Raw genomic sequence first — 15,094 nt, 5'->3', positions numbered from 1 at the left:
ATTAAAAATATGAGAAATATTATAAACAAAAAATGCTTTTTTTTTCAATGGAAGCATGTTTCGTGCATTGTTATTATTATTATCATTATTATTACTATCATTATTATTACTACCATTATTATTATTATTATCATTATTATTATTACTATTATTATTATTATCATTATTATTTTCGCTAATATGATTAGTATTATTATCATTATTACTTTCGCTATTATGATTATTATTATTTTGATTATTAATATTATTCCCACATTTAACCTTCAAAAGGAATATATATGCCTAATATTTCAGGTTAATATAATGTAATAATGAGAAAAAAAATCTTTTGGTAATTGATTATTTTTCTTTATAAATTTTATCCGCAATTAAAACACCTTTCTGCTCATATACCATAACATTACTATAAATACCATATAATTTTATTTGATAGTAATGGATATACAACTAAATAAGCAATATTAACATACTTATGCCTTGCTTTTTCTTTAATTTTAATATTATTTAAACTTATACGTACGCTCTAAAATTTTTTTGTGTACCTTAAAACCGAAAATGGTGGCAACTACTTAACACAAAAGTGATGCACCACTTCACCAAGAACCAAGGACAGTTCCTAGTGTAGTGAAACACCAGGAATTTTCCTTTACACTACTTGGTCTGAACTAGCCGCCACCATTTTACCATTTTTTTTAATCAGTTCCACTGAAATTTAAAATTACTGTAAGATGTAATGCACATAATAGTCAATAAAGTTATTTTTACGATGCGATTTAAAATAAGTCTAATTAACTTAGAATGCATGTATACAATATTTCTTTACAAAAATTAGTTTGTTAATCAAACATGCACACAGCACAGAGAAAATATTAATATGAATTCGAACTAGGCTTAACAAATCCGAAGTGAATACAAGTTAAATATAAAAATTTTTAATACAATTGACAGATTTTTGGAAATCTAAAGAGAACATAACCATCTTTATTGTACAACTAAAAACACGCATGCCTTTTATAATATTTTATATGAGTAATTTGTGAAATCAAAGCGACAAGAAGATAGAAACTTATTTGATATTAAATAATCTACGAACAATTCGTCAATTCAATCCGACAAATAGGAAACCAATTACTGTTACCAATGTGCTATTGAGTTTTTATGATGTTTAGAACTACGATAAAAACGCTTTGAAAATCATACCAATTACTATTGACAACAATATGAGAAAAAGAAGGATTTAAATTTGTTCCTGGATTAATTCGAAAAAAAAGATACATTTCAGCCCCGTTGATCCAATTAAATGCTTTTTTATTACTTTAAGCCCATCTTTGTCTTTTATAGTCTGTTTAATCGGCTAATAACCTTAATAATTTGGAGAAAAAAAATTTCTGACTAAAAGATAAATTTATAAATGTGTGACCTCTCACTTCTATGTTTGCATAGTTGTAATTGCAATTATTAAGCTGTTAAGTTTACATAAAAACACTCAAGTTATTTAGCAATTATTTTAAACTACTATTTTAGCTTGCTGGTGCTTAGAATTTTTTAGAATCTTATTCTTAGAATCTTTTAGAATCTTTTTTTAATTCGTTAATACACAATGTAGAACATACCGATTAGAGGTGGAAAAAGATAAAACTTCTTATACTTCATTTGATTAATTGTATCCCTATTTCTTTTAAAAGTATTAAATGTGAAGTTTTTTATAACGAAAAACGCTATTAAAAATAAATATATATATATGCAAATCCGCTATCGAGTTGTTTGGTGTTGTGTTTTTAAGCCATTCAATACATATAGTATATGATACATAAAAAAAGGCATTTTAATAGTTTATAGACTATAACAAACAGGAAACTAACAACAAATGATTACCTGAATTCAGCAATAGATATGCTAAAACTTATCCTTTTTTAACAAAAGGTATCTTGCACAATAAAAGGGAAAGTTTTTCGATGCTTCAAAGCTAAACAAGGAAACGGATCCTTGTGTCCCATTAATGGAAGTTATCGAAGCTTATCACTTTACGTGAGTATAATGCTTCTATGCTTGTGAAAATGAATAAATCATTTTAGCATTAAACGATGTTTTAGAACTGAAGTCAAGCTTAGTATGAATTAATGTTGTTAATCACCAACCTACAATTGATAAAAAAAAAGTTTGGTCAAAACTAACAGAATATGGTAAAATTTAATGTGTTTCTGGCTCTATGAGGACACCGAAAAAATTCTGTAATTTTTTATCAAAGCCCTTTGGTTATGATTTAGGTAAAATCAAATGTGTGACGTTTGATAAAATTAAATTTTGTAAAGTTTTATAAATTTTTTATAAATAATTGCTCTAATTTTTGTAAATAAATTTCGTAAAATTTGGTGTAAAGTTTTATAATGTGTGATAAATTTTATAAATGTGGTAAAATTTAGTAAATTTATCATGAAGAGAGACAGTGTATTTAGAGTATGGCTTAAAAACCACTTATTCGGTTAAATTTTCTTTTCAGTTCTGTATTTGTTACTAAATTTGTGGTGGTAAGAACTATCACATATTTAAAGCCAGAATTTCCGGTAAACCGTTATATGTTAATTATATGAAAGGAATGGTTCAAACACCGTATATTTTGGTTTCTTTAACCAGAAGTATGTTTTCTTACCAGTAATTTCCTTACCATACAGTAAGTTAATTTTACCATAATTTTTTCTACGTGTAATTTTAAACAAAAGCAAATATAATAAAATTAAGTTTAAAAGTTTGAAACTATATTTAATATAAATGGCTTGAATTAAGTTAGGCTAAGTTATTTTTCAAAAGTTGGCTTGGTTTCGAAGGCTTGGCTAAGTTATTTTTCAAAAGTGCATTTTTGAAATAAACTGTTGCTTCTTCTTTTCTAGAAGGATAATTTTCAAGTTTCTGAAATTTCCAATAAATGACAGCACAATACACAGAAACATATTGTTGCTTACATGGAAAATCATTTGTTTCTCTCCAAAAAGCTCAGTTACAAAAACGTATTCCTGTATTCTTGATCAATTTAAAAAACGTGACTTATATTTGCCCAAGACTCTGTAAATGTATGTAAAATGTATGTATTTAAATGTATGTAAAATGTATGTCTAAATGTATTTTTAAATGTACAAATATAACAGAAATCACAATAAACTTTAACTAGGAAAATAGGAAAATCTTATAAATATTCATATGTCATGAATGTTCATAAAATTCCTATGAGCATTCATATGTCTCTTTTACAAGCAGTAAAAGTCATTAAATTTTAATTACTCTTTGTTGTTGAAATCATTGTTCAAAATAGTTAGTTCTGCTCATGTGAATTATAAATGAACTTCAGTAAATGACATGGGTGGAAAATGCTTAGTATTATTAGTGCAGTTTTTTCAAAGAGATTTAGGAGCAAACTTAGCCACAAATTACAATTTAAATAATAAATACTCTAATCATTTCAATTTAAAATTGACAAAAATGGAAAGATATCTAAATATATTTAAAAGAAAAATGTCGAAAAAGTTTGAAGGCTAAAAATTTAAAGATTTAATAACATTTTCTGTATGAATAATATACAGTTGCTTTCTGATACTTTTAGTGAATTTCAAACAAATACAGTAGTCAAACTGTTTTGAAGGATTTAATAATGAGCAATAAATGTCGAAAATGATTTTTTACGACAGGTAGCCCTACTGGATTTATATTAAAATATTTGCTTAATTTACATTTTGTTTTTACCAAATTTAAAATGAGAAAAATTATTAAGTGTAAAAATATTTAATAAACCTTGAATATTGTAAATGCATGTTAGTTTAAGAGTTTTTATTAAAAAATTACTGTATGCCTTGGTAAAAAAATATTTTTTTTTATAAAATATTAAATGTTAATTATAGACAGTACTGTTAATTTACTTGAAACAAACATAACTACGCAAATTGTTTATTCGACCCCATACTGAATAATATTTGAGTTGCATAATCTTAATAAAACTATATCGATTTTGTGATCGATGGTAATTAATTTTTTTTAAATAAATTAGATTTTTAATTTAGCGTAATTTTAATGTCCTGGTGCCTTAAGCATACATATTATCTTATAGCATATTTTCTGTCAAAAAACTTTTTCTTTCACTGAACTAATACCAACAGTGATCACGTTCCCCTTCTATGACAACATAATATCACATAATAAAAACAACTATCGCTATGTTCTCAACCTTAATCTAATCCTCAGAAGTTTTATTCCATAAATTTATAAGCTAAACTGAAATCATATAACAATTTTTATGACAAGATATAGTTCAAATAACTTTGCACGTGATTTTGACAAGTTTTGTAAGTAATACATTTTTCCGCAGCCGACAATTAAGTACATTTAAACACGGGGATACCTGTTATTTAAATTATTGTCACTTTTATGTTTTATTAAAATTTACATGTTGAATCAAAGTTTTATAATATATATATATATTTATTTTTTCTGTGTCTGATACAGCTAAATTACTAGGTCCCAGCCTTCTTTGCCTCTTTTTATACTGTAATTAAACCAAGAGTAATTAGGATTAATTTTTAAATATCTAGTTTAGTTACCTGCTATTTGTAGTAAACAGAACAGCTTATCGAAGATACAATTTTAAAGCTACTTTTGAATAAAGTTCGAATCTTTAAATGTTGTCCGACTCAGCCACCATAATTATTGTTTTAAATTATTTCCTTTTAGTTTAGCAAAAATTGTTCCCATGGCTCCCTGGATAGTCTGTTTCCAGAAGAGGTAGCCATTTTAAAAATAGTCATTTTATTTACTCAATTATAAAAAAATAAAGCTTTGACAAGGTCAGGTATTAGCTTTCTCCTTTGTTACTAGTATAATTATTTTAAATTTGTAATTTAAATTTTCATTTGATTCTTTTTCATAACATAGTTAAATATTTCGTAAGATTAAATTACGTTTTTCAGTTTTAATACAAGCATTTTTTCCCCAATTTGTGGCCTGCATTCCCCAATGCCCATTACCTAACGAAAAGCCTGGCACCAATGTCAAGTTAAATTTCATTTCTACTGTTTTTAAATCATGCTAGTTGAAAATGGTTACAAAACCATATAATTTTATATTCATGGTCTTATAACCATACTAGTTGCAAACGATTTCAAAACCATTAAGCTAAAAAAAAATTTATTTGCCGTAAACTTGACTGTTGATTGGATGAACAAACTGCTGCCGGTTATTTTGTCACAATTTTAGAATAATAATTCTAACAGTGTATAATACATAATTTTCTATTAAAAAGAATTAATAACTTACCTTTCGAAAACTTAGAATATCGAATATGTGAGAGAGCAGTTTAGGAAAGAACTTTCCTTCTTCTTTGGTTGGTTCGGTCACTTCATTAGATTCGGACTCAGATTGACCAGTGCATAGTGGAAGCATTAACATACAAATAAGAACACACATTAAGCCCTTTTGAACCATAATTGCTTTATTCTTTGTTCCACTCGTTGATCCCTAGGAAGGTATACGTTTTTTAGAATAAAAAGAAGTCTTTGTGCTAAAAAAAAGGGATCAACACCACATCATCAAAAATACACTTACAAAAACATGCCATGAACGTTTAGCAACAATAGGTTCATATAAAAACTTATTTCACAGATAACGATAATATTTGTTTGAATGATAAAGCGTAATTGTAGTAAACGCCAAAACCTTTGTGGGAATTCCGTTTCCAAACATTAGAAAAAATTAGATTATATCAAAAAATTTAAAAAGCAGTTTCAAAATCATCTAGATTAAAAACGACTGAGTCAATATTCTTAAGTACTTACTTATTCAAAAACGTGTTGAACTATGTTGAGGATTAGTGCAAGATCACGTTAATGTGAGTCGTTAAACGTGACAAAATTCTTGTTCTACGTTCAAAAGTATCAAAATGAGATAGCGAATTTGATTGGTTTCTGACTTTAACAATCTTCATGTGAAATTCTAATGCAGTACATTTATATAATATTCGTAAGTTCATACGTACAACTGATTTCAACCTTTTTCCAAATAAGTTTGATAGGATCTGTATTTGAATTTATTCAATCCTTCGATCTAAATATGAAAGCTTCTGTTTTTATTTAGAATTCTATTTTTAATATGAAACGATCTGTTTTTATTTAGAATTCTATTTTTAATATGAAACGATCTGTTTTTATTTAGAATTCTATTTTTAATATGAAACGATCTGTTTTTATTTAGAATTCTATTTTTAATATGAAACGATCTGTTTTTATCTAGAATTGATATATAAAAATATAAAAAAATTGAGGTAGAGATACCGTACTGTATCGGTAATGACATTTCTAGTGAGAAAAAAAGGAAACAAACATTATTCTTGTTAATAAAAGCAAAATATACGGTTTTTAAACCATTTATTGGGCAATTTTTTCGTTTTTATTGTAGCGGTTTACCGGAAATTCTGATTTTCAAAATTATAGTTCTTATTACCACACATTTAGTAAAAAAACTGAAAAATAAATTTAAGTAAATAAATGGTTTTTATGCCTAGCTCTGAGACATAGTGATAAAATTACCAAGTTTTACCACATTGACCAAATTTTACCATACATTATAAAAACATATTTTATTGTTATTTTTACCAAAATCATTGACAAAACGATTCTGTAAAAATAACTGAGCTTTTAAGTGTTCCCATAGAACCAGAAACACGGTAAATGTTACCATATTTTGGCAGTTTTCTGTGAGTTAGAAGATTAATTTCTTTTTTAAAAAAATCCTTCCGAACAGGGAGATAAATGCCCATCAATTCATGACTTTAGATTAAAGAGTTTTGATGTTCCTATAAAGACAGAAACATGGCAAATTTTATAAAGTCCTGGTAGTTTTGACCATTTTTTTTTCTCAATGATGTCTTAACATTGTTTTCATTTACAAGTATAATTTAAAACAAAATTTAATCTTCTCCGCAATTGAAAATCTCTCAAAATGTTTGTCATTTGAAAATCTCTCAAAATGTTTGTCATTTGAAAATCTCTCAAAATGTTTGTCATTTGAAAATCTCTCAAATGATTTTTTATCTATTGACATTTTATACTAAGATATTACAAGCATAGCTACATTTTTACTAAATATTATTTTGATAATTATATCATTTAATTTAAGGCAAAAAAATTACAAATGCAGAATTTAATAACAAATGATATTACCTTACAACAAACGCTCATAGACCAAAATTTGATTGAATAAGGAAAGAGCACAGACAAAAGAAAAAATACTTTTTATGGGGGATGATCCCCAATAATGTCTTTCTCATTTTTAATAAATCTTGCTTAATAGTACAAAATGATATTTGGAAAAAACCCTTTATCAATTTGAGCATTCTTTAAAAAGTACGAAACTACTTAGAAAATTGCTTGAGACTTTTAAATTTTTAATAAACTCAAATCGAACTTTTTTTTTATTAGTTGCCGAATACGATTCACTACAAAATTAAGTAAAAAAGTCTTATATTTTTTCCCAAGCATGCGCAGTGCAAAAGAGATACTTTAATTATAATCATATGTTTCACAGTTTTAGAGGAATTTTTCTTAAATTTTAAAGCAATAATTTTGTAATTAATTTTAATTTAATCCAATTTTTTTTTTAATTTTATGGAATATTTTCAAAGTTATTGTATAAAAACTTAAGGGAAAAAAATTAGTTTTTGATAAAAATGTCCATACCTCCATAAATGTTTAAGCTAAGTTTACGAAATTTTGTGCAATTATTGCATGTAATAACCAAAACAACTATCACAAATTAAAAACCTATTACCACAATTTTTGGCATAGGGTGTTCAAAAACAGTATTTTCCGTTTGTAATTTATTTTCGGTCCCTTAAACGTCTAGAAGTTTTGTTTTATGTATATACATTGCTAATACATTGACGTGAACTAAACACTTCAAACTGATTCTCTAATTACTTTTTGAGAATAATCGAGAAAAAGTGTCAGTATAAAAGCATTTCCTTTATTTTGTCCAACCCTTGTAAAGGGCTTATAGAATATTTAATTTTCCAATTATTTTTTTAAATAAGGCAATTTGCATAATTGCAAGTGTGCAGAAAAATTGATCTGAGGTTGATATAACCCAGAAACTACTTTTATTACTCACTAAACTTGCCTATTATTATTAGATCTCATATTAGTTTTATCATAATAAATTATCAATAGGGAAGTCAAGATTTCCCAAACATGGCCTTAAAGTCAATTTAACCAAAAGTCACAACGGAAATCAGTATATATTCACCATATTTTTGTTAGCTATATATTTGGACTATGATAAATTAAATAATAAAACAGGGGGAAATTTTATCCTCATTTGAGTAAGATTCATGCATTTCGAATAAAATATTAAAACGCTTAATATTAAATTAAAACATACCTTTGAACATATTCATATATTTTTATCATGCTAAAATTTTAAAAAAATATTCATTAAATTACCTAAAAATAATAATTCATTTTTAAAATATATTTATATCTGTTTAAAACTATATTTTGTATTGAAGCAAATTAAATAATAAAACAAGGGAAAAACTTTGAATAAGTTTCGAACGCCATTTGAATAAGTTTCGTGCATTTCGATTCATATAATAAAACTCTAGAAAACAACCTTTTGAGCATATTAAAATATTTTTCTTATGTAATTATAAAATATTTCATTAAATTAACTAAAAATAATAATTCATTTTTTAAATCCAATGCTTTTAAATATTTTTTAACCAGTCAAATATTTATAGGAAAAAGATGAAAAGCAAATTTTGCATTTTTTGTTGCTTTAAATTTAAATGAGTTTTAAAAACCACACTAAACTCATAATATTTTAGACTTAATTGTCTTGCTAAGTACCGTTTACATTATATACAAACTTATAGACATTCCTCTTATATAGTGGAGCATTAATTATTATTAAATAATTAATAGGAATTTAGAGGCTGCATTTATTTCGCATCTTCCGAAGTTGTTATTATTATTGTAGCTGTTATAATGTAATTTAAAACTTGTTGTAGCTGTGTATAATTTATATTGAAAAAAAAGTAAGGAAAACGTTACATGTATTGTCATTTATACAATCCTCAAATTGTTTTTCATAATGATGTAAATTCTGTGATCTTGTACTTAAATTATTTTTCGTTTCTTTTTGCACGTTTCCACCACCTTAAAAATCTTATAGCTAAAACTCTCTCTAATATAAATCTCTCTTAAGCTAAAATCTAAGCTCGGAATCACTCTTATTAAACAAATATTTCTGTAAAATTTAGGGTGTAATATCTTATGGTAAAAATGGATTTTACGGATGATACACCCAAAGTGCCGGTATTTAATACCGTAATTATATCCGGAATCTTTTACTGTGTAGTGTTTTTAAAATCAAGCAGATTTTAATTACAGATTTTAATTACAGATTTTAAATTTAGTTTAAATGGATTATCTAGTTCATAGTAAAAGTTTTTTTACTCAATATTTCCCAAAAAGATATCTAAAATGGACATAATAAGGTATTAAAATAAGAAACATTTTATATGAACACATTTTAAAAATTGAGTGATTAGAAAGACGCGATTTGTAGGCATTGAAAATCATATTTATTATTTGCAAAAAGTTAATGGTAAGTTTTAAGTCGTTACGTTATGCGTTAATAGCCTGAAATTGAAATTTTATTTTCTTTGTAATTTATTAATTGCAATTTTTGTTTTAATAACGGGTCTTAGAAAACTGCTGGTCTAAAAAATCATTCCATTAGTAAGATTGCTGTTAAAATCTAGAAGCCCTATCTTGCCCCCTGGTGATCATGATGATCACGAAGGAGGGATCAAGATTGAAGCAATTAGATGTTAAAAATATCAAACAGCTCTAGAGTTGTTTCTTTCAATCCGACCTGCTTTTCTCGAAATTTCACTATTTTTCACAATTTTCACGCTATCTTTATTTTGCAATACAGTACCATCTACGAGCCAAAATACAAAAAAATTGTATGTCAAATTGAATGACATTCATCTGAAAAAAACCAAATCTACAATAAAATACATATATGGATTCCTCTGAATTGATTACTTTCAATTGGCTCTTTACATACCTGTAGCAAAATAGATTGGTGAATCAAGTTTTGTATCATTGAAAGCAGTTTTTGAAAAGAAAAAAGAAAAATTTCGTGTATTTTTGAATTTTTGATTCTGTGTGCATGTCTCGAGATATTTGACCATTTTCATACAATTTAGACCCTTGTAAATGGGTAAGATTAGTTTAAGGAGAAGAGAATTATATCAACATTGACCAATGAAGATGTACGGAGAAAAAAGTGTGGTCAAAACTACCAGAATAAAGTAAAATTTACCGTGTTTCTGCCTCTATGGGAAAAATCAGAAAGCTCAACAATTTTTTACCGAAGTGCTTAGGTTATGACTTTGGTAAAATTAACAATAAAATGTGTGTCTTTTTAAATATGATAAAATTTGATAAATGTGGTAAAATTTTCTAATTTTTTCATGAAGCCTTAGAACGTGATGTAATAAACCATTTATTCGGTATTAAATTTACTTTTCAATTTCGTATTTTTTTTTTCTTTTTTTCACCAAATGTATGGTAATAAGAACTATTTTTCAAAACCAGAATTCTCGGTAAACCATTTTCATTAGCTTTGTTAATTAGTACGGCATTAAACCAAATAACTGGTTTAAATACCATATATTTTGATTTTGTACAGCAAAATAATGTTTTTTTTTACCAGTAATGCCAGTACCATACCATTTTTTTACCAGATTTATTTCTTTGTGTACTTATTGTTAGTTGAGCCCAACTTGATACATTTTCAATTTATTGTTAATCTAAAGCTAGCAAATTTGTCTACTTTTTTTGCAGACAATACAATTGTTAAATTGATACAGTTTTAATGACTGTTGATTGATGACTATCTGATTTGCACCAAAGCTTTTAATTTTTCTTTTAAAAGAGGCGTTTATCCTTTATTATAATAAATAATTTTGGCAAAAAAAAATCTGTTTTCTCTTAAAGTTTCTTTCCTTCGAAATATTGCAGATTTTTTTTTCATTATGTGGATAGATAAACAAAAATAAATATTTATTTTCACGATAAATCTATTTTTATTTCATAAACTTTGATTTTAAAGCATTCTTGATAACTTATGAAGAGATACATATTGCGATACATTTTTATGACGAATAAAATCTTTTACTCGGATTAGTCTGTTATAAAAACTGGTAAAAAAAAAAAAAAGCTCCATCATGATGATTCTCATTTATTCTATCTGCAAAATAAATCTAGACAATATTTTTTGTATAGACAATATTATTTAACGAGAATAAATTTAATCATTGCTTATAATAAGAAAAATATTTTTAGAAGCAAATTATTATTCTGAACCTCTTCTGATAAAAAAAAAAGAACAAATGAGTGTAAACTTAAACGAAATAAGAAATTATTTTTTGAACAACTCAACTCAAAAACAATGCCAATAGAGAAAATTCATAAGTATTATACCTAATTTTTTTATGCTCTTTAGAAAAGTCATGTCCAGTCAAGTGACCACCTCTACACGGAGAAAATTAGCGCAACTGTACAGTAATGACACTTCTGGTTTTAAGAAAAAAAATTTAAGAATTAAAAACTACTTAATTTTGCTCAATAACACTTAAGTATACAGTATTTAAACTATTCATTTAGTAATTTTTCCTTTCATATGGTAACAGTTTATCGGAAATTCCAGTTTTCAAAATTATAGTTCTTATTACCACAATTTAGTAACAAATACAAAACTGAAAAATAAATTTAACGGAATAAATGGTTTTTATACCATGCTCTTGGGTATCATGATAAAATTACCAAATTTTATCTCATGTTATAAAACTATATTTATTGTTAATTTTACCAAAATCATTGCAACATCAAAATTATAAAAAAAATTCGTCCACGAAAATTATCGAGGATTTTTGTATTCCTATAGAGCCAGAACCATACTTTTGATCATTCTTTTTTTCACAGTATAGAAATAATGAAAAGTAAGGACCAGATCTGATAATTTAGAAGTCCATTTGATATTTTTGATGATCAATGATTATTTAATAAATAAAAATTAAGAAAATATATAATAATATTTCTAAATTCCTCGCCCTTCTAGAAATACAGAAAAAAGTGATGTGGCCAATTATCAGGAACGATTTTTCCGATCCATTTTAACGATGAAAAAGGTATCGATGAAGAAATCAATCGGAATTTCAGAAAATTTTCTTTCACTTCCTGAATTGTTTAATAAACAAATTATTATTAACGTATCATATTCAAATGCCATTCATATTCTATATTATAATGTTAGATAAATTTCTACACATAATTTATTTTTAATTTTAAAGCTGATATTTTATAAGTAAAAAAAAATTATTAGCTTAGTGTTGTCTCGAGGTCTGTCGAATTTGTGTAATGAAACATTTTAAAATTGGCTTTTTATGTAGCTCTGAAAATTATGTGTTGAACAAGTTTGAGGTACAAATATTATTCTACATTCTGAAAGAAAACATCCATATATGTGCCAAAATATTCGCTCCAGTAATATGGCATTTGTAGTAACGAATTATACATTTTTTTTCACTGATAAAAAGTATGGTCAAAACTACCAAAATATCGTATCGTTTACCGTGTTTCTGGCCTTCACTATGGTAACAATGGTAATTTTTACCGTAGCGCTTTGGTAAAGATTTAGTAAGCTTAACACTAAAACATGATTTTGTAATATATTACAACATTTGGAAAATGTTATAAAATTTGGTAATTTTATCATGATACCTTAAGGCATGGAGTAAAAACAAGCTATTCGGTTAAATTTTCGTTCCAGTTTTGTATTTTTTACTAAATATGCGGTAATAAGAGCTATAATTTTTGAAATACCAGATAAACCATTACCATCTGAACAAAAAAAAATAGCTAATGTATGATTTAAATATTATATACTTTGGTTTTATCAACCAGAATTATGGGTTTTTTTTTCACCAGAAATGCCAATACCATACAGAACGGTGATCTTACCAAAGTTTTGCTCTCCGTGTATGTCGCTCAAAAAATTGAGAGCAAAGAATATTGCAAGATCTAATATTATTCGTCATTCTTAATGGAAGCATTCATATTTGTGCCAAAATATTCCCGTCAGAAATATGGCTTTAGATTTGCAAATTTTACACGATTTATTTATTATCTGTTTACTTATTTTTTAATTTTCTTAATGCCTAAGAAAGCATATGTTAATTATAACTAATTTTAGTTAAATATTTTTCATTTATATAATAGGATGAAAAATTTAGTTTGTTTTAGTTCATTGTGACGTTATTTTCAAAGTTTTTTAAAAGAGAAATTTTTCGCAGCTGTATCTCTTAACCCTAATGTAATAATAATCCTCTAAGCCTAAATATTTTTTTTTCGCAAAATAGTTAATTTAAGGCATTTTAAAGACCATTTAATACAATAATAACCTAATTAATTTAATACATACAAACTTAGTGCTTTTTTTCTGCCTACAAGTGAGCAACTTGGATTATTTTAATGGAGCTTTTTAAAAAAAAATTTTGATTTTGATTATTAAATAAAATACTTAGTTTTGGTATAGCATGAGAATTTTTTAAAAAATAAAAAAAAAACAAATACTGTCTGATTAAAATTATAGTGATAAAAATTTTTGAATAATTTTTAATTAAAAGCTACCATTGAACTAAGCATAATGTTAGTAATAATTCCTGTTGATTGGAGCAGTCATTTTAGAAAAAATGTTCCTTTTCTGTTGAGTCGTCAGCAGTTTTTTTGAAATTACATACAAGTAAAGCAAAAAGGGAAGTTATTTTAGAATTATTTGTATCTGAATTTTACAACAAGGAATCAAAATTCAGATCCAGAATTTTTAGCAAAGGAACGTGTAATGACCTTTCAACTTTACAAAAGTGCAGTAAATAAATACTTTTTAAAACTAAAGCAATAAATATTTTCTTAACAAAAGGCAATAAATACTTCGATAAAACAGTGGAAACAATATGTACTTTTAAAAAAAACTGGTGAATAGACAAATATGCTCTGTTGTTTACATACAACCATTTATGACACTTAAATAGACATTTCTTCTTCTAATTTGCTCCATCAAAATTAATTAATTGCAAACAAAATCATGTTTTTTAATTTGTCTGCAAAGGACAGTATTCTTTCATAAAAATTTAATATTCTTAAATAAGTAATAAATATTAATACATTTCAACACGGCATTGTAGTTAGAATTATTATTTCTCAAATACATATAAAAAATGTAAACACGAAATGTAAACATGCCATCTAGCTATCAAATTTGTTTATTTACTCACCTGTTTCTTAAAGCCGTTCGCAGCGAGTGGGCATACGTCTTCCACAGTGTCCCCCTAACCGAAACCAAAACCAGGAAGCTGAACTTAATCTTCAGCCGTCTCGAGTACGACTGCCAACTTGAGGATTTTCATCACTCGCAGAGTCGAAGTCAACGACCTTGGCCGTGGTCCCTTCAGGGTCACTGGGGCATCTGCGGAATTCGCTCGGGGCCCACAGTCGACCGATCGACCACTTTCGGATTCGATCGTAACTCGATTTGTGAGAAGATGCGGAAATCATTGCCTGCTAGAATTGTCTTCCCAGTATTAAGGATGTAAATAGATTTATAAATGAATTGGCATTTTCCCCACAGGTGGTAAGTGAAAAATTGTACTGGACTTTTACTTGCTCTTTTTTTTTTTTTTTTTTTTTTTTAAGTATTGTTTAATCTAACTTCAAGCAAGGGGAAAACAGGGAAAGTGTTTAAAATAATTCAAATAAGAATAAATATTTTAAAATATTTCTGGACGCTCAATAATTCTTGGCTAATTTTCTCTCCTCAATATATTTGAATACACAATCAAATTAAATCCTGTCACAATTTTAAAAATAAAGTATATTCAGCATTTATAATGTATTCAGGGAAAAAATTACTATTTTTTGTTACGGTGCTAAGCTGTAAGTAAAAAAAAAAAAATAGAGAGAGATTTTAGTGAGGTGTAGTCCCCGAA

General features: G+C 26.4%; 1 protein-coding gene across 2 annotated transcripts in view; it reads right to left on the bottom strand.

The window, feature by feature from the left end:
• The window catches only part of LOC107436928 (sphingomyelin phosphodiesterase), a 67,943-nt gene extending 53,297 nt beyond the window's left edge, over positions 1 to 14,646 (bottom strand). Inside the window, exons 1-2 of one of the 2 annotated variants that reach the window (XM_087157218.1) lie at positions 14,384 to 14,646; positions 5,299 to 5,499 (exon numbers count right to left, since the gene is read on the bottom strand). In XM_087157218.1, the coding sequence (XP_087013344.1) occupies positions 5,299 to 5,466 (168 nt within the window). In that variant the 5' untranslated portion in view covers positions 5,467 to 5,499; positions 14,384 to 14,646. Of the gene's footprint in view, positions 1 to 5,298; positions 5,500 to 5,816; positions 5,957 to 14,383 lie in introns of those variants that run through there. The other variant, XM_087157219.1, reaches the window with a different exon arrangement.
• Positions 14,647 to 15,094: the final 448 nt, after the last annotated feature.

The sequence above is a fragment of the Parasteatoda tepidariorum genome, chromosome 2 (assembly GCF_982258835.1).
Source record: "Parasteatoda tepidariorum strain Cologne lab strain chromosome 2, Ptep-v5.0, whole genome shotgun sequence".
In the NCBI taxonomy this organism is placed as follows: Eukaryota; Metazoa; Arthropoda; class Arachnida; order Araneae; family Theridiidae; genus Parasteatoda; species Parasteatoda tepidariorum.
The sequence above is the reverse complement of the archived record's forward strand: the minus strand, read 5'-3'. Positions and strand labels throughout refer to the sequence as shown.